This window comes from Aythya ferina (genome assembly GCF_964211825.1).
Source record: "Aythya ferina genome assembly, chromosome: 15".
NCBI classification, from domain to species: Eukaryota; Metazoa; Chordata; class Aves; order Anseriformes; family Anatidae; genus Aythya; species Aythya ferina.
The window spans coordinates 9635476-9653021 of record NC_140314.1 but is presented as its reverse complement, the minus strand read 5'-3'; the positions used below and the strand labels follow the sequence as shown (position 1 = coordinate 9653021).

At 41.3% G+C, this 17546-nt stretch overlaps 1 protein-coding gene and 1 long non-coding RNA gene across 5 annotated transcripts in view; one reads left to right on the top strand and one right to left on the bottom strand.

Moving 5' to 3' along the window:
* Positions 1-17546, top strand: part of LOC311445065 (multidrug resistance-associated protein 1) — a 57708-nt gene that overhangs the window by 1654 nt on the left and 38508 nt on the right. The window contains exons 1-4 of one of the 4 annotated variants that reach the window (XM_084536755.1): positions 408-594; positions 14476-14652; positions 15454-15579; positions 16744-16881. In XM_084536755.1, coding sequence (XP_084392881.1) covers positions 547-594; positions 14476-14652; positions 15454-15579; positions 16744-16881 — 489 coding nt within the window. In that variant the 5' untranslated portion in view covers positions 408-546. Of the gene's footprint in view, positions 1-407; positions 595-12760; positions 13573-14475; positions 14653-15453; positions 15580-16743; positions 16882-17546 lie in introns of those variants that run through there. The other 3 variants (XM_084536754.1, XM_084536753.1, XM_084536756.1) reach the window with 3 other exon arrangements.
* LOC311445190 lies at positions 8116-12641 on the bottom strand. Its single transcript, XR_014698269.1, has 2 exons — positions 11343-12641; positions 8116-8565 (listed from the first exon to the last, which is right to left on the bottom strand). It is a non-coding gene; the product is annotated as an uncharacterized lncRNA (long non-coding RNA).

Sequence of the window (17546 nt, the reverse complement as noted above, 5' to 3'; positions counted from 1 at the left end):
GCCTGTCAGCTGAGCATTGATGCCGCGAATACATGTTTAACCGATGGGTTTTAAATCAGATATAAGGAGTGTGGAGGGAACCAGCTCCCATGAGGACTGTTTGAGGGAGCTGGGGATGTTTAACCTGGAGAAAAGAAGGCTCAAGGGAGACCACGTTACACTTTACAGTGACCTTAAAGGAGGTTGTAGGTCGGGGCAGGCTTTTCTCCCAAGCATCAAGTGATGAGACGCCTCAAGTTGCGCCAGGCGAGCTTTGGGTTGGATTTTAGGGGAAATTTATTTACTGAAAAGGTTTCTCTGCCTTCCCCGCCCTTCCCCTCCCCTTCCCTCCCTTCCCGCCGCCCGCCCTCGGCCGAGGCGGGGCTGCGCAGCGCGGCCGGGCGGCGCCGCCGGGGCTCGGCATCCCCGTGACCGCGGAGCCCAATCGTGGTGGTGCCGGGCCGAGCTGAGCCGTGCTGAGCCGAGCCGTGCCGGGCCGTGCTGCTGGGGTGCCGCCGGCCGGGCACGGCGAGGTGTGGAGGAGGAAAGCGCAGCGCTGCGGGCTCCATGGGGATCGAGAGCTTGTGCAGCGCCGATGCCTCCGAGCCCTTCTGGGTGAGCCGCGGGGATGGGATGGGACCGGCTCGGCTCGGCTCCGCTGGGCTGCCCGGTACCGGGCGGAGCCGCCGGGAGCCGCGGGCCGGGGGAAGGCGGCAGGGCCGGGGGCCGCCGGTGTGGGGCCGACTGTGGGGCTCGGGGAGCTCGGGGGGACTCCGGTGGTGCCCGGGGCTCGCAGGGGAGCAGCCCCTGGCTCCGGCCACCCCCGGCTGGACGTGCAGTGGCAATAACCGCCCGCATGGACGCTCACAGCCGGCTGGAGCGGCATGCGGGGTTGTGAAGGAGGCCAAACATACGCTTTCCGTGGAGGTGCAGTTGTAGCCCGCTTGCAGAGCGATGTTTTCAGTTTTTCTTAAGAAACAGCGGTGAGCGGTGTGCGGATGTTGCAGTGCAGGTCTTGCTCCTGCCGAGGCACCCAGTGCTGGCAGCAGTGCGGCCCCTGAGAGGGCAGAGGGGTGCTGGAAACCCTGCTCTGGAGGAAACAAGGTGTGTGGACAAACAGGTTGTGCAGAGGAGGGGAAAAACATAGACTTATTTCTTAAACGACACCCCTCAGAATGTAGAAAGCAAAATACACGCACAAAACTTGGGGGGGGGGGAGCTGCAGAAGGTGATGTGGGGTAAGAGAAAAACACGTGGTCTTTTGTAGACTGTTCAAAAAAAACTTTTAATGTTTTTATCGGGTATTTGCCAAGTGTATTGGGCTAATGGGATACTTTACTGGTTCAGAAAAAGATAAGATATCTCAGAAGATAGCATTGCATTATTTATCTCAAGAACCGTTAAAATATTACTCAGCAAATATTAGGAAGATCGTTTGCACCTCAAGGTGTTTAGCTTTTCCAGCCCACCAGAAGTCACCTTGTTAACCAACTTCTATGTTGCTTATGTTATCTCAGCTAGTTTCCAGGTTTCTCAAAACTGTCTAAATTATGAGCTGCTATCAGATTTTCCTTCCTCTCACTCATAGAACAAGACCTTTTTATTTGAAGTGTCTAAGACAGTACAGGTTTCAGAATTCTCTTTATGGATAAATTTAGTTGAGAGTAGTATTGTGAAAAAGAGTTAGCTGCATTGAATTGTGGAATTGAAGCATCAGGTAGGAGCAACAACTAGACTTACTGTGTTCGAAATGTCTAGTTTGCCTAGGACTTCTGATTTACTGATTGTTATAAAAACAATTAAAATACTTGTATGTAATACAGCCATTTTTGATGGTTTTGGTATGTTGTAATTTCTGCAGAGCTTTTTTACTAGCTGCTTTGGTTTCCAAGAATATAGATGTCTTTGTGATTTGTCATCCTTCTCCAAACCACGTGGAGTCTGCCTTTCATTTCTTGAGCAAAAGATCCTGTGGGTGTGGTTGTTTGATTTATGGATTCTTCTAATCCTGCAAAAAAGTGATTGTGGATTCCAGTTGGTGCAAGATGTGTCTGGAAAAGTATTCTCCTTTGCTGAACTTTGCCTGTTAACATCTCGATGCAGCAACAAAGCAGATGCATTGTTCCAAGTGGTGGGAAGGGTGGAAATGCTAGTAGTGGTATTTATGGGTACTCTGACTACAGTTTATGGTATTTCCATTGTTGCTATGATTTGTTGATGTTGAAGTTGTAGTGGATTTCCAGAAAATGCCTGTGCGTACGCTGTGTTTTATGGGACTTCCAGGTACCACCTATGCCTGTGCTACTGTCTTTCCTGTCTTGAGGGGTGCTGCACGCTTCCGCTTTTCAGGGCTGGGCCACATTTATAATAGCTGGTGACACAGATATTTGCATTCTTGTGGTGAGCTATGGTCACATCAGCTGGGCTGAGGCCCCGCTACTTGGAGGAGCGGGATTTCCTAGCACTGGCAAACCCAGTTTGTTTCAGTGAAGGAGATGCAGCTTCTCTTAATTGTGGTGTTGAGTTTGGAACAGCTCAGTTCCAAATTGTGGGGGACACTTCACAGGTAGAAAGGACCTAACGCGCCTTTAAAAACCGTTACGCTAATCTTCTTAAGCCTCGCTGCCCAGGATTTTTCTTGTTTGCACACCTAAGGAATGTTACTGTTGGAAATTCTTGTCTGAATTAAACAGACTTTTTATTTAATACTCACTCTGAAAGGTCCACAGCCCAGTCTGCTGTCTTCTTCAGCCCTTGTTTTCCTCTTGCTGTTTAACCCATCTTTGGTACCCAGCATCTTAACTTTTACCGCAACCAGATTTGTGTACAGAACTTCGCTGTTCCTTGCTATTCTTTGAACCAGGCTCCCTTTTTGGAAGCATGCTGTTTCATCCTTGCTGTCTCCCCTAGTGTTGTTGAATATCTCACTGCAAGGATTTCATTTGTAATACAAAATTACTGCTGTGTAAGATGTTGAGGATACCAAAAGCTTTAAAAAACAAAACAAAAAACAACACAAAAAAACAAACCACCGAAGAACCTGTGAGTTAGGGGTAACATTTTGCAGTACTTGCGTTTCAGTTCAGTGACTTTAAGGGCCTGTTTAAACTGGAAAACTTGTGTCCTGAAGTGCTGGGATAGCTTCATCTAGAGTATCAAAAGTATATATGAGTGCAGTCTGCCTTGCTTCAGTACTAATGTGCAAAAAAAAAATAAAAAAAAATGAAGGGTTGAAGAAAGCTATCATTTTAGATCCAGGATGGTAGTTAAGGGAGGCCTTGAACTTAATGTATATTTTTGCTCGCTGACCTAGCAGTGTGTGTATATATTTATGCACACTTGCATGATCTATGGTCTCAGTGCAGTTACATTCTGAAATAGTCTGCTGGTTTTCCTCTGAATACAGTTTTGAGGTAGCTTCAGTTTTTCACAGCTTGTAAGCTATGTGGTATCACGTCTAAAGTCTGTTTATGTCTGCAGTTCCTGAAGGAAGAAGTTGGTAACTTTGTGATGCTGATGAGTTCTCATAGCTAAGGTGCAGCAGGGCTTATATGAAAAAGAAGTAGGAGGTACAAAAACGCCGATTCAAACTAAGCAGTTCTTTACAGTCTGTCCCCAGCTGTTCTGCCAGGTTTTACACGGTGTCTTAGTTATTCATTAGGTGTTTATAAGTCAAGTACAACCTGAAACTTTGAGGTTCTTGCTTATGCTTGCTGATAATCTTCCTGAAAGAGAGTTCTGAAGGAAAACCACATTTTTTTTATGGAAGGAGTAATTTCATGTTCTCAAGTTCTGTGGCTCGTGCTGTCATGTATTAGATAAGTAGTAAATTAGTACATATCTTGGAATCTTGGAGCTTTTTGCACTGTGAAATGTCTTTAGTGCATTTACTTAGTCATAAAATGACTTACAAAATAACTTGTGGCAATTAAGATTTTTTTTAACGTATCAATAATATACTTTTATAAGCACTGATAGCCCATAACACAGTTACTGATGTGACACTATCAAATGTGAGATCTCTGGATTCAAGCTATCATGTGGATGCAGCTTGGGCAAGCAGGCAGACAGTCTTGGAAGCTTAAATGCAGTGTGTGGTTTGTACCTAGTGAGTTCCATTTGCTTTTAATTTTTGTGTGTATTTCCTCCTTTCAAAGGCTCAGGTATGACTGGGAGGTCAGTAATGTCGTAGTGGCAAACAAAAGACACTTACAGAAGGATAAAGAAGTTTAATACAAAGAATATTTAAAATAAACCAGTATAACAGATACTTATTACACACACAAGTCTAAAAGTCCTTCACAAAGGAGATCAGTGACTGCATAAATTAGGAAGAAAAAAAAGGGGGGGGGAGGGAAGGGGGAAGTAATGTTCTGTAGTCTTAATTTACAGAAAACTAGAAGACAAGGTGGTGTTTAATTTAACTGGAGGCAGCTCCTGCAAAATGGTGTTTCAAAGTTTTGCCTAGTTTAGGTAGTAATAAGACTGTTGTGTTTTACACCTTTATCTTCACAGTGGCAATTTCAATATGGGTTTTCTTAGCGATGTTTGAAGACAGATTGCATCTTTTAGTAATTATTGCCTGCTTTTCCCTGTAGTTTGATAGTACTTTGTCAGTGTGTTTGTGGCAGAGCAAGGTAGATAGCCTCAGGTTCTGTGAGAGTGGTGGTAAATCTGTGAGTTTAGGTTCTTTAGTTATAAAGGTACAGAGTTTATGAGTGTATTTGTTACAACCCTGGTATTAAGAATTCCAATGAATATGCAGATAATAAAATTGCTTGTATTTACTGACCTAGGAAGGTCACACGTGGACAGGAATTAGAACAGAGGAGGAGCAGAGAGTTAAACAGGAAAACCTTTACACAAGATGGTGCATTTATTATAATTAGCAGCTAATTGCTTTACTGTCACTGCTTGGTTGAGTTTTCATCTGAGGAGGAAAGCCAGAGCAATTTGTCATCTCCTTCTCATTTAAACCTGTAAAAGAGTTTTGTCTGTGGTCCTTTTTCATAAACATTAAAATGGTCTCTGTTGGTTCAGGATAGGTTAGTTCAGGGAAAATACAGGAAAATGAAGCCTGATTACTGTGAGTTGATGAGGATTTTCTTAACAGCTGATCTGTCATTTTACAGCTGTCGGTGCAAGATAAATGTTCCAAGGTTGCTCAGAAGAATTGAGCACCCCAATAAGCTGTGCCCTTCCTGCAGCTGCAATGCAGTTTACATTGAAACACTGCTATACTCAGCCTACGTGGAGGTTAAGCGGGGTTGCACTGAAGTCATTCTGGGTCACATCTCTAAAAAGCCTATTGCAGGGTACTGACCTTTTACTTACTTTTAATAGAGTCAGAATTCCTTGCATTACTTTTTTCTCACTGTTTGCATCTGTGATAGGTTCAGACACAGCTTATTACAACTTGAGCTGTTATCTTAGTCCTTTTGTAAGCTTTGTGTACAGGTGTGTTCAAACTTCTCATGGTGACTTGAGTTTGATATACAGGCTGTTGAGTTATTAAACGAAAATACCATTTTTAGTGCAAAAAGGAGATGAGAAAAGGAATATTTTTCCTGTGTCATTTTAAATAATGTTTTTAGTTCAGAACTTTACAGAAGGATAAATGTTGTACCCTTAATTATGAAACTGTTAATGGTAAACAATATTTGTTGTCATGGGGCCAAATGTTGTCTCATGGTACTTGCAGGCAGGGCAGGGTACAGAAATATTACAGAGTCAGAAACGCTTGAAATGTGCTGATGCTATCTGCCATATGTTTACCCGGCAAAAAGAAATAATGCCGTATTTCAGAGTTTTTTTTGGCTTCTTTGGATTACAAAGATCAGCTCTGTTAAACTCCACAGCTGCAGGTGCTCCTTTTCTGGCAAAGTTTTGGCACTAGCTGGTTCTTTTAGGCTAAAGGGAAACACAATCAAAACATGCTGCTTCTTGCCATTCTGCACACAGACAGCACTGCACAGCTGAAGCTATTACAAAGGATTTCAACTCTTTGCTAACATAGGAAATACCAATGTTTTGCATTTGGACAAGGAGGTGCAGACACCTGACTTAACTTTAGGACTAGGGCTGAAAGGTAGAGGCTTTTTCTAGGGTGTGTTAATAAATCAAATCTGCCTTATGGAAGTTATTACTGTTGAGAACTTAGACTTGCTAAGATATTTCTAATAGACAATGCAATGAGAAAATTCCATCTTCTTTATATAAATGATATAGATTTTTTTTTTTAGGATCCTTGTTTATGTTGTTACATGATTTATTTATTTCTTCTTTTGCACTGGCAGTCTGGTCCTGTAACAACATTAAGAGACTGTAAGAATAATGCTTAGATTTCGGAATTATTGTGAAATGAAGGAGGAAGAAGGGTCTCTTTCTACATCTGAAGTCTGGATCTGAGTATAATATTGTGGGAGGTTGAGCTGGAAGGTTTGTTTGTGAATGATTCAAAGCCTTTTATTTAGACGGAACTTCTTACATGGCAAAATCTTAAATGGGAGACCTGTTACTTTCTTCTTATTAAGCTGTATTATTTGTTTCTTGCTCTCATAACTACTCTTTGGCATTAACCAACAAACTGTTAGCTTTATAGCTTTTTGGTGTTGTTTCATTAATGATTCTACAAGGAGAAATATTTGGTTCTTACTGTTTGGTCAAGGAAAAAACAAACAAACAAAAAAACACAAACCAACAACCTGGTATCAAGTAAGAGAAGATGCTCAGTTGCCCGGTAAGTTTAATTCTCCTGTGGTATTAGTAAAAGCATATTTCTGTGGGTGAAGATGTGATCCCCATGAGAGTTTGTGATCCAAATATTAATTCCTACATCCCAATTTAGTAATTACCTTTGATTTTTCTCACTTGAGCTTTGTGGCAGCAGAAGAACAAAACGGCAGAAAAGTGTTGATCTAACCAGGCTGTTACTGGTCTGTATTGTGAGGGTGTTAGCACCTATCCTCACGTGTGACCACAAAGGCAAGTCTTGAGTTCTCTTCTCAAATCAGTGATTAACCACACGGCATGTTCATTTATTCTACTGCTTAAGATAAATGGTGTAGTTCTGTGTAGGGACATAATTGTTCTGTTTCTCCTTGAAGAAGTGGTGTTTTCAGTCTCTGGAGGTCTGGGAATGAGATCAAGTATCTGGTTGTATGGACTTTACTTTTTAGTAGAATCCTTTCTTTTTTTTTCTTTTTAACAAAAAACCATGGGGCTTTCACTGAATGTAGGAAGTAGCTGCTGGACAGACATTATCATAAAATCTGTACAAAAAAATATTTTTTTCTGCTACTCCCTACTTGCAGACTATACCCTTAGATTATGCAATAAAGCAGTAAGCCATTTATTTCTTACAGTTAGTGGATGTCTTCATAGGAATAGGCAGCATATTGAAAGCTTTCATTAAATACAACATAAACTTACTTTTCATGCATTGCAGCAAAGTAGAATTTTACTTCTCAGCAGAGATCAATGCATTTTGGTTAATTTTATGCTTATTAAGAAAAAAAAAAAAAAAAAAAAAACAACACCAGAGGAAATAAATACCAATGAAGGTGAAAAAATACATGTCTTTGTATGTTACACAACTTCATCTGGAATTGGTTTTAGAGCCATTGGATCCTCTAATGTAAGCAGTGCTTTTTTCAAATACTTCTGCTGTAATGCATGTAGTGTTTTCAAAGGATTTATAAACATGTAAATAGAAGGAAGCTTATGGTGGTTGCTTGTAGTGTCATATATCTAACTTAGTGTTTCGTTAGCTGCACTTAGGGCTATAGTGATTGTCTGCTTCTAATTCCTGTGAATATAACTGAGGATACAGGAGAGCTGTGGCTGTAATTTCGTTGGCAGGTGTGGGTATTTCTACTGCTTTTTTGTGGGAGTTCTGGAGTAAATTTTTTTTTGTGTGTATCTGTTGCCTGTTTTTTTATCAACTTGTCACCCCTTGTGGTTCAGTCTGAATAGTTAACACAATATGGCAAATGTTACGCTGGTGAAGGTGTGTGTTTATGCTTGTAGGCTCTAGTCTCAATATGCTGTCTTAGAGAAATGCTGAGCCTCAGTCCGTGCTTCATTATCTGACAGTGGAATGTGAATGAGGGAATAAAGATGATGTATTTGCAGTACTTTGAGAACATGATTTTGGTCTTTATTCAAAACTTCTAGGGATGAATTTAATAAAGTTTGCTTGCTAAGCTGAATAGCTTTGAAGAGTTCTTTCAAGTTCATGACTTGAAAACAGACAGGACTTGAAAACTTTTTCCAACCCATTACAAAATCTGGATCACTTTGGAGTTCTCTATTTTTCTTCGTTTTTAATGCAGACAACAGTGTAACCATTCTTACTGGTTTTGATGGAGAATGGTGGTATCAGATACCTCCAAAGCAAGTTCAGAGTTCTTCAAAGCAGCCTTAAACGGAGAGGTCCTTTTCTCCACCCCATGTTGTACACTGATGCTAGTTCTTCTGAGGTTTTATGCTTGGCCAGGTCAGGAAAATCTTCAATCTGGGGAGAGGCAGATGGGAAATTTTCTGTTGTAAATAACGTAGGGTTAAGGCTGATGTCCTTGCGGCAGGCTGAAGGAAAAAGATTGAGTCAGCTCGTGGATTGTTTGAGTGTTATACTGGGGAATTTTTTTGTGTGATATCTGTTAGATTGTGAGACTTCCTATTTGGATAAGAAAGTGGTGATACTGTTATAATGAAAGTTGTCAGTAGAAATAACAGTGTTGGTGCCAGAGAGACCTAATTACGTGCGTTCTACTAAATGTAAGCATTGAATTAAACAAAAAAAAATATTGCTGCTAAGAAAATAAGCTTGTAATACCAACCTATGGTTTCTCAAAGGTGGTTCTTCTGTGGGTGATATTTAAGAAGGGAGTACACACTGATATCAGTATCAGCTCCCTTTGAAGGAATGTTGACCTTGAAATTACAAAACTACCCTGGAATCTTAATATCATTTTTTTTATGTAGGTGCATAGTAATGTTTAAGTCACTTTTCAGTCACAGCTGGTTCGTACAGGTGGGTTTAACAGTGTGGCTGTCAGCCCACATCTCTAGCACACTTGCGCACAGCAGGCATGAAACTGAGCGATTTTGGTCTCTCTGTTTCTGCCAGTGAGAATTTTGAAATGTGCTGTGGGTCAAGTAGGATTATTGATGTGAGAACAGGCGGCCAGTGGCTGTTCACTTAGCAGCCTCTCCCGGCTGCCAGGAGAGAGGCAGCCAGGCACAAGGTCCTGGCAAGTGTCAAATACTGTTACTCCTTAGAGTAGACACACTGGAGGTATGCAGCTTGCCTGTAGTCTTCCTTCCCTCAACAGCAGCAGAATAACCAATCCTTTGTGTTGCCATTTTGTCTTACAGGACCACTGCCAATGTTTTTATCTCGCCTGTTCCTGAAATTTTAGACAGGAATTAACATAACTTGTCCTTACTTTTTTTCCTAGGGTTCAGGTGCTGTTAAATACGCAGTTTACCTCTGAATAGATCCATGTGATTCCAGGGAACACCAAGCATTTTTTGTGTTTATCTTAGAGGGTTTTGCTTCAAATATGATATGAAGACTACTTGTGCCAACAAGCTATTTGGCGCAAAACCTGTGGTATTTTTTCAACTACTGTGCTGGAGATAGAAATGAAAATTTCATTTTTTTAGAATGAAAACTGAGAAACGGGTCAGACAATTTTAAAAATACCCATTTGCTATTCTGGGAAACTTTAAAGTTGCCAAGGGAATTAAAAAGCAAGGGGAAAAAAACCTAAAACCTGGGATACGTGCATTTCCTGGACTAGATTAAAAGTAAGCAGATCATCCAAACATCCACCAAGAAAGGAACAGAGATCAATCACTCTGCAAATCTTTTCCTGTGGGTACCTGCAGTCATGGTTCAATCTAAAGGCTGCTACCAAATTATGCTAATTGTAAAACTAACCCACTTTGTCTCTTCCTCCTCCTGCATTGCAGGAGGCTGCTAGCTTGTGTAACCTTTTAATGAGTACTTGGATCTCTGTCATTTGATGTGCTCTTCAAAATAGAAGTGTTAGGTGATCCACCAGAGTGAATATTGTTACTAAGTTTTGAGATGTGAAAATGGGACAACATACTGCTTTAACAGAACTTGCAAAAATCATTCTAATGCTTTATTCAGGGGAGAAAATAATTCGTTTTGCTAATTAAGGTCTATTAAATACAAAGGTCTGCTTTAGTGAATGCTTCTGCACTGATCTTTACGGACTTTTGCTTCTGCTGATACAAAACAAATCTGAAACTGGGTTTATGTAAACCAAAGGAGAAACATCTACCTGAAAGTGGCAGGACTAGTCTAGACTTCTGTAACTGAACACTGTAATTTGAGTATGAATACATGTTGGTTTCATGATGAGATTGATGCGTCTTCCAGCTGGGGTTGAACATCATAAAACTGTGGTATCTTCCGTGCAGACTTCTGGGTATGCCTTCCTTGGGATGGTGTGATTTAACATGGGGAGGTATCTAAGTTCCACCACACTGCTCTCTCACTTCCTGTCCTCAAGGGAACAAGAGGAAAAAATACAATGGGGGGAAAAAAAAAAACCCTCTTGGGTTGAGATGAGGACAGGGAGATCACTCACTAATCACTGTCGTGGGCAAAACAGACTTAGCATAAAGGAGATTAATATAATTTATTGCCTATTGCTAACACACTAGAGTAGAGAGAGCTAAAAGCAAACTAAAACCACCTTCCCCCCATCCACCTTCTACGTCTTTCTCCCTCAACTGGGAGGAATGGGGGCTGCGGTCAGTCCCTAACACTTCATCTCCTCTCCACTGCTCCTTTGCGGTCACTCTGCCCCTGTTCCGTGTGGGGTCCTTCCCAAACTGATCCTGTGGGGGCTGCCCACAGGCAGCAGCTCTCCAGGAACTGCTCCCCCACAGCTCCGTCCCACGGGATCCATCCCCCAGGAGCAAACTGCTCCAGCACGGGTTCCCCATGGGTGGGCGGCAGCTCCCCCCATACCCCTGTTCCTGCATGGGTTCCTCTCCACGGGCTGCTCCTGTGGGGGCTCTCCATGGGCCGCAGCCTCCTCCAGGCCACATCCACCTGCTCCACCGGGGGCTCCTCCGCGGGCTGCAGCGTGGAGATCTGCTCCATGTGGGACATGTGGGCTGCAGGGGGACAGCCTGCTCCACCAGGGGCCTCTCCGCAGGCCGCAGGGGAACTGCTGCTGCCTGCCTGGAGCAACTCCTGCCCTGACCTTGGGGGCTGCAGGGCTGCTTCTCTCAAGTTTTCTCACTCTCTCTCCCCTCTCTCCCAGCTGCTGTAGCACAGCAGATTTTTTCCTTTAATTATGCTCCCACAGAGGCCCCACCTGTATTGCACATGGCTCTGGTCCGGCCAGTGGCAGCTCCCTTTGGAGCTGTCTCTGATCTGACATGGAGCAGCTGCTGGGCTCTGCTCACAGGGGCCACCCCTGCAGCCCCCCCTGCTGCCAAAACCTTGCCACGTGGATCCTCAGATGTGAGTCCCCCTTGACTTTGCCTGCTTAATGTCAGAACTGAGGTTCAGTCTGGGATCCTGCTTCAGAGGCAGTCTCCTGACAATCCCCAGCCCTGCACTGTGGTTCACGCTGGAGCGGGCTGAGCACCCCTCAGACAGGCACTGACTGCGGAACGTGCTCCAGGGGCTGCTGGGCACTGCAGTCAGTCTGCAGGGGGGCCTGCAGCTCCCCTTGGGTGTACCTGTGTGAAAAACACTTGGTATGGACATTAGGTCCTCAGCAGCATGTAGCTCGTTTCCTATTTGTGCTGCTGCCTTGTGTAGACGTAGCTAAAGAGAATTAATTGCACCTAGGAAATCAGCAGGGAAAATGCTGCCACGTGTGTCTCTTTGTGCATGGTTTCCTTACCTATTGTCACCTGAAATGGATGTGAAGATGAAGGGGTTCTGTACCTCACCTGCGTGCAGCCATTTCCTTTGCACAAAGTACAGTGTGTTTTACAAATAGCTTGCTTGGCTTCTGGACAGCCTCTGGATCAAATCCTGGAAGAGCGTGAAAGAAGATACACCGATGTTGCTGTAGCTGTTAAATTCTAGCAGTAATCTTACCCCAGCCTGCCCGCTTGTCCTGACTTTCTGCTCTTAACCCTGAAGTACTGTTGCGTCGCACCCTCTTGTCTTTTGCACAGAAACACATCAATTGCAAATATGAAGGTCCAATGAACTACAGATTGCACATGTTTTTTTTAGAATATCCTCTGGCCAATGTGCCCAGCAGTCATGCATGCAGCACTGCTTCCTTCCACTTTGCCACGTGGCAGTGACACCTGCAATAGCTGTCCTGCCCTTTCAGGTAGGCGCCTGATATATTTTATTGCAAGCAGTTTAAAACAACACCAGAAAAGAAGGTAGTTAACTTCCTTAAGCAGTGTCTAAAATAAATAAAGCATCAAATCTCATGTTTATTTCTTTTTCTTTTTGGTAAAGCGGCTTAAATCTTGTCCGTTCACTTGTGTAATCATATTAACCATCTTAATTTGTCAATTGTAAACTGTTCTTGCAGAGTCATGAGACTTTTTTTCTTGGCTGTTGTGCTGGAGCAGAGCAGCTGGGATTTAGAAGGCTGAAAAACACTTGCGTGGTGGCTAAAAGTAAGGATGACTCAGCTGAAATTTCTGATGATGTTATGCAGCTGGGGAACTTAAAAGCATGTGGCTCACCCACAGCCTTGCAGAGCTGCTGCCTTGTCACGAAAAACTTATGTGATCCCCATGTGGACAGGCTAAAACACATTTAGGCATTTTTGTGTTCTACCACTATTAATTTATTTGATTCAGCTGCGTTAGGTTTTGAGATGGTTCTTTTATTTTTTAACTGGAAAAAAAAGTGAAAAGAAATTTTAGAATGCTGTGGAGTTACAGGGGAGAAATAACAGCTGTGCATATTCTGTTGTATCTCAACAAGTCAAGTCCTAGATTCGGACAGAAAATGGGAGCAGAGTGGGGCATGAAAGTATATTTGTTTATATATATTTTTTCTTCAAAATAACCTTTTGGAGAGAAAAGGTCAAAATTACCATCTTTATGCAAAATGGTCAAATTTAAGGGGAAACCTCCTGCTCTGTGATTATAATAGTATCTGGTCAGCAGTTTTTGCAAGTTGTATCTTTCCTTTCTTTTGAGGTCTGTTTATCTCTATAATTGTGTATGATACTTTGTTTAACCAGTGGAAGCTGAGAGCAATTAAGGATACAGATGTCGTGTTCCTGTGCGGTTTTATAGCTGAGAAAGTTTACTGCCACTATGTCCCAGTTGTGGTACTGGTGTTGGGTGCAGTTGCAGGCTATACAACAGTCCAAAAAAATGCTTTGCAGCTGAAATGGCACTGTGGTTGACAAGCCTTTGGGCATGTGACTGCTTGTCTTGGCTGTGCGGCTTTTAAACCGAAACCTGTAAGTTCTGCTTTGGCTGATGAATGCTGCAGTCTGTGTGCAGGAGCAGTATGTTTGTATTGCATCATTTTGGTGGCGAGTCAGAACTGCACAGCACTTCAGAGGAAATGTCCCTTGTAATAAATTTTACAGCGAAGACAGTAATGCTAAGGTAAAATTTACTGGAAGGGATTTCTCTAATGCCAGCCAATGATAAATAGGGTATGAAAGTTAATGTTACTACAGATTCTGGAGAAGGAAAGGTTGGATTGGGATGTGGTTTAGTGGGTAATACTGAGGGACGGTTGGACCAGCAGATCTTGGAGGTCTTTTCCAACCTGAATGGTTCTATGTTCATAATTAGCCCTTGTACCAGGAATGGAAATGATGATCACATTTTCATTACTGTGTCAGTTCTGGTTTGAGCATACGGTGTTTTTTCTCATTTTAAACAATTACGTTGAAAAAAATAGGGAAGCAGTTATATTGATGTATATTTTCCTTTTGTTCAGTGGGAAATAGGGTGAGCCTGTTCTACTTACTGCTGTTTGTGTGAATTACCACTAAGTCTCAACTGGGTTTGCTGCAGACAGCTTCAGAGTCATCAGACTTCTACGAATAGTGATGTTATCTCATGGTATTCACTCTTACTGTGTGCCAGATAACACTTCCACGCTTAAATATTGGAATGGAGTATATCTGGCTGTTTATGTGTACATGGGTAGTGGGAGATGGCTAGCATTGGCACCTTATTTTTCTGCAATGATAATATGAAAGTGCTGATGAAGGCTGTTAAAGATCTCAATTTTTATATTTGAATGAGTTACCTGTTATGGGAGCTGTGGGTAGCCAACAAAAGTGACTCTAATGGCTTCTCGTGAAGGCTAAAAATTTCTTAGCTGTGAAACGTACAATAAAATTAGATGCATCATTTACAGTATTAGATGCACAATATACAATAAGTTACAGAATAAGGCAGATAGCAGCTGCTGGTTTTTTTGTTTGCTTGTTTTGTTTGCTTTTTATATAACAAAGTTCTGTGCTTTCTTTAACACAACCTACTTTTTCTCCCCAGGATTGGAATCTGACATGGCACACAGAAAATCCAGACTTCACCCAGTGCTTTCAGAACACAATTCTGGTCTGGATTCCTTGCATTTACCTGTGGGCCTGCTTCCCAGTGTACTTCCTATACCTTCGCTGCCATGACAGGGGGTACATCCAAATGTCAAACCTCAACAAAGCCAAAACGGTACGTGACTTCTTAAAATCATAACTTAGTAAGCTTATCTGTTTGCCTACCTGAGCTAGGGGGTTGGACCTGATGACTTTTGGAGGTCCCTTCTAGCCGTAACCATTCTGTGATTCTAAGTTTATCCCGATTTTGTTTTCAGCTATGTTTCAGCACAACTATTTTTGTTGAACATCAGTCTCTGTCCATGCACACAATATCTAGCTGTAATCTACTTGTTCTACATTTGTTTGATTTCCAAGTCTAGTGTTTTTCTTTTGCCCTGTTATCAGTAGGCTTTCTGAAACTGTCATATCAAAAAAGCATGCAAATCATTTGTAAGACCACTTGGAGAAGTCTATTTTGAGGCAACTCAATCTTGAAACCTTAATAATCCCATCAGCTTTTTAAGGTATACAACATATGTTTCTAGAAGTTCTGCTCTACTTTTATTGTGAAATTAGTTCTTAGTATTTTCTTAATATTTTTCTGTAGAACAAATGAAAAATTTTAAAAAGGGCTATAATAACAAGGGTAGTTTCTTGTCTCTGCAGTCTGTTATTCACACATGGGATTCCCCAGCTTTCTGTTTCATAAGACACTGAATTATATAGTACTAAAAGTTAAACTTTGTTCTTGTTTGTGGGATTTGGTAGATAAAACCAAATTACATTTCTTCCATGCAAGTTGTTAAGTAGGATTGTCTAAAATAAGTGATCTGATTGTGACTCTTACATTAACCCACTGTATGTAGTGTTCATGGAAGTATTGCACTGTGTGATCTGTGTGAACTGATGTATAAAATACACTTTTGTATTGCAGGCTTTGGGCTTAATACTGTGGATAGTCTGCTGGGCAGACCTTTTCTACTCTTTCTGGGAAAGAAGTCAAAATATTTTTCGAGCTCCATTTTTTCTCATTAGCCCTACAGTATTGGGTATAACAATGGTAAGTTCTTCTGTTATGGCCTGTGGTGTTCCAAGGCCTTAAGCAATAGTATACACCTTATTCTTAGGCACAGTGTTTTCATTCCTTAAGCTACAGTCCTTACGTTAGAGACTCTATTTGTAGCTGAACTGTGAAATGGTGACTCTGGAGTGTCTGCTTTCTTTTGATAAAGGAAAAAAAAAAAAGCTCAGCTTTGCTCAGTGTGTCTGTTGCATGTCAGCACGCAAGCCAGTGCTCGTTATCTTGCTTTTTTTTTTTGGTAGGCTTGAGCTAGCTTACATTTAATAACTTGATTCAAGCATAGGGAGAAAGAATCAAGCTGGGAGGACTGATGAAATTAGATGATAAAAATTTCAACAGTTTTTTATGAAGTTCAATGAAGGTGTTACAAACTTTCTTACATGTACCATTCTTCAGAGCATGTTTTCTTTATGTTTGGAGCCCCACAATGCACCTAGGGGTCCCCATCGAGCTGCTTTCTACCCTGGTGCATAAGTATTGTTGTTTTTCACAGCAGTATCTCTGCAATTTTTTCAAGTAAAATGTCCTGTTATTGATTAAACAGTTGTCTTACATTTATCACCGACTTGGAATAGAGGTGTTAAACATGATGGTTGGGGGGGAAGAACAAAAGCAAACAAAAAACAAAGCAAAAACCCCAGCAGCCCTGAAGCAAACTGACAGATGCAAGACCTGTTAAATAGTTTGTGATGGTTTATTGGGTAGATACCAAACTTTTGTCAGACTTCTTGTGTGGAAAGAAATCTTTGTTTTGAAAAGAACTAGTCAGGAAATACTTGAAAAGTACATAGAGTCACTATAATTACATGTTGATTTGCAATGTAAAACTAGAAAAGTGAAAAAATAAAGACTGGCAGCTTTTGACAGTGTGTTTGTGTATGTGGTAGTTTGCTTCTGTCGTACATATCCCTTTCCCATTGTCCACTACCTGTCTTTACTGCTCCAGAGATTAATTCTATTTTTTTTTTTTAACTTAAACATATTTTTGCATTACATTTGAAATCTCTAGCTATTAGAATACTTGGGAGATAGGGGATTTGAAATGTTTAATAGTCACAATTTAACATGGTACATTGTATATGTATATAATCTGTTGTTGTAAAACCTAGCTTGTGAATATATTTCCATCTTGTTTATCCACAGTTGCTTGCCACGTTTTTAATACAATATGAAAGAATGAAAGGAGTCCAGTCTTCAGGTGTAATGACGATTTTCTGGCTCATCTCATTGCTATGTGCCACAGTAATTTTTAGATCCAAAATAATATTTGCCTTAAATACGGTAAGTGATTGCTAGCCTCATTCAGCTGAAAGTAATCCCCAATACTGCTATAATAAAGTACTTGCTTGCTGATTATGTTGGTCAGGTTAGTTAATGATCCATTCAGTGTACCTTCATTCCCTATGTTACAAAAGCAAAATGAGTGTGACTTAATGGCTCTTGTTTTTCAGGTTTTGAAATGCTAGTGAAATTCATAGTGATCGTACTGTAGCAACAGTTGCCAAGAAAGTTCCTCTGGCTGTTTGAGAAAGGGGATTCGCCTGCTTGAATAAAATAAATGTCTGTAGTGTTTGATATGAAACTCTTTTGGGAGTTTACATCTTCCTGTTGATTACACAGCAGACTTCCTGAAACACTTGGTTTGATGGTGATGTGGTCTCATATCTGATGAGACAAAATGAAAGTACAGAAGTAAAACATTTTTTATGTCAGTTTGCTTTATAGTAACACCTCAAGTAACAGCTTAATGTGCCTGGAAATGACATATCACTTTCCTTTCTTTAAAGAAAAGACATTTTGTGACATTTGAGAGCTTTCAGCCGTTTGTTTTTAGCTTTTGAGGGTGGTTTTTGTCTTTAACTATGTGCTAATATGTAATATTTTTGTCTTTAACTACGTTCATCCTTGTGCTTTAATTTCTGTGAACTGTGTGTTATGTGTCAGTC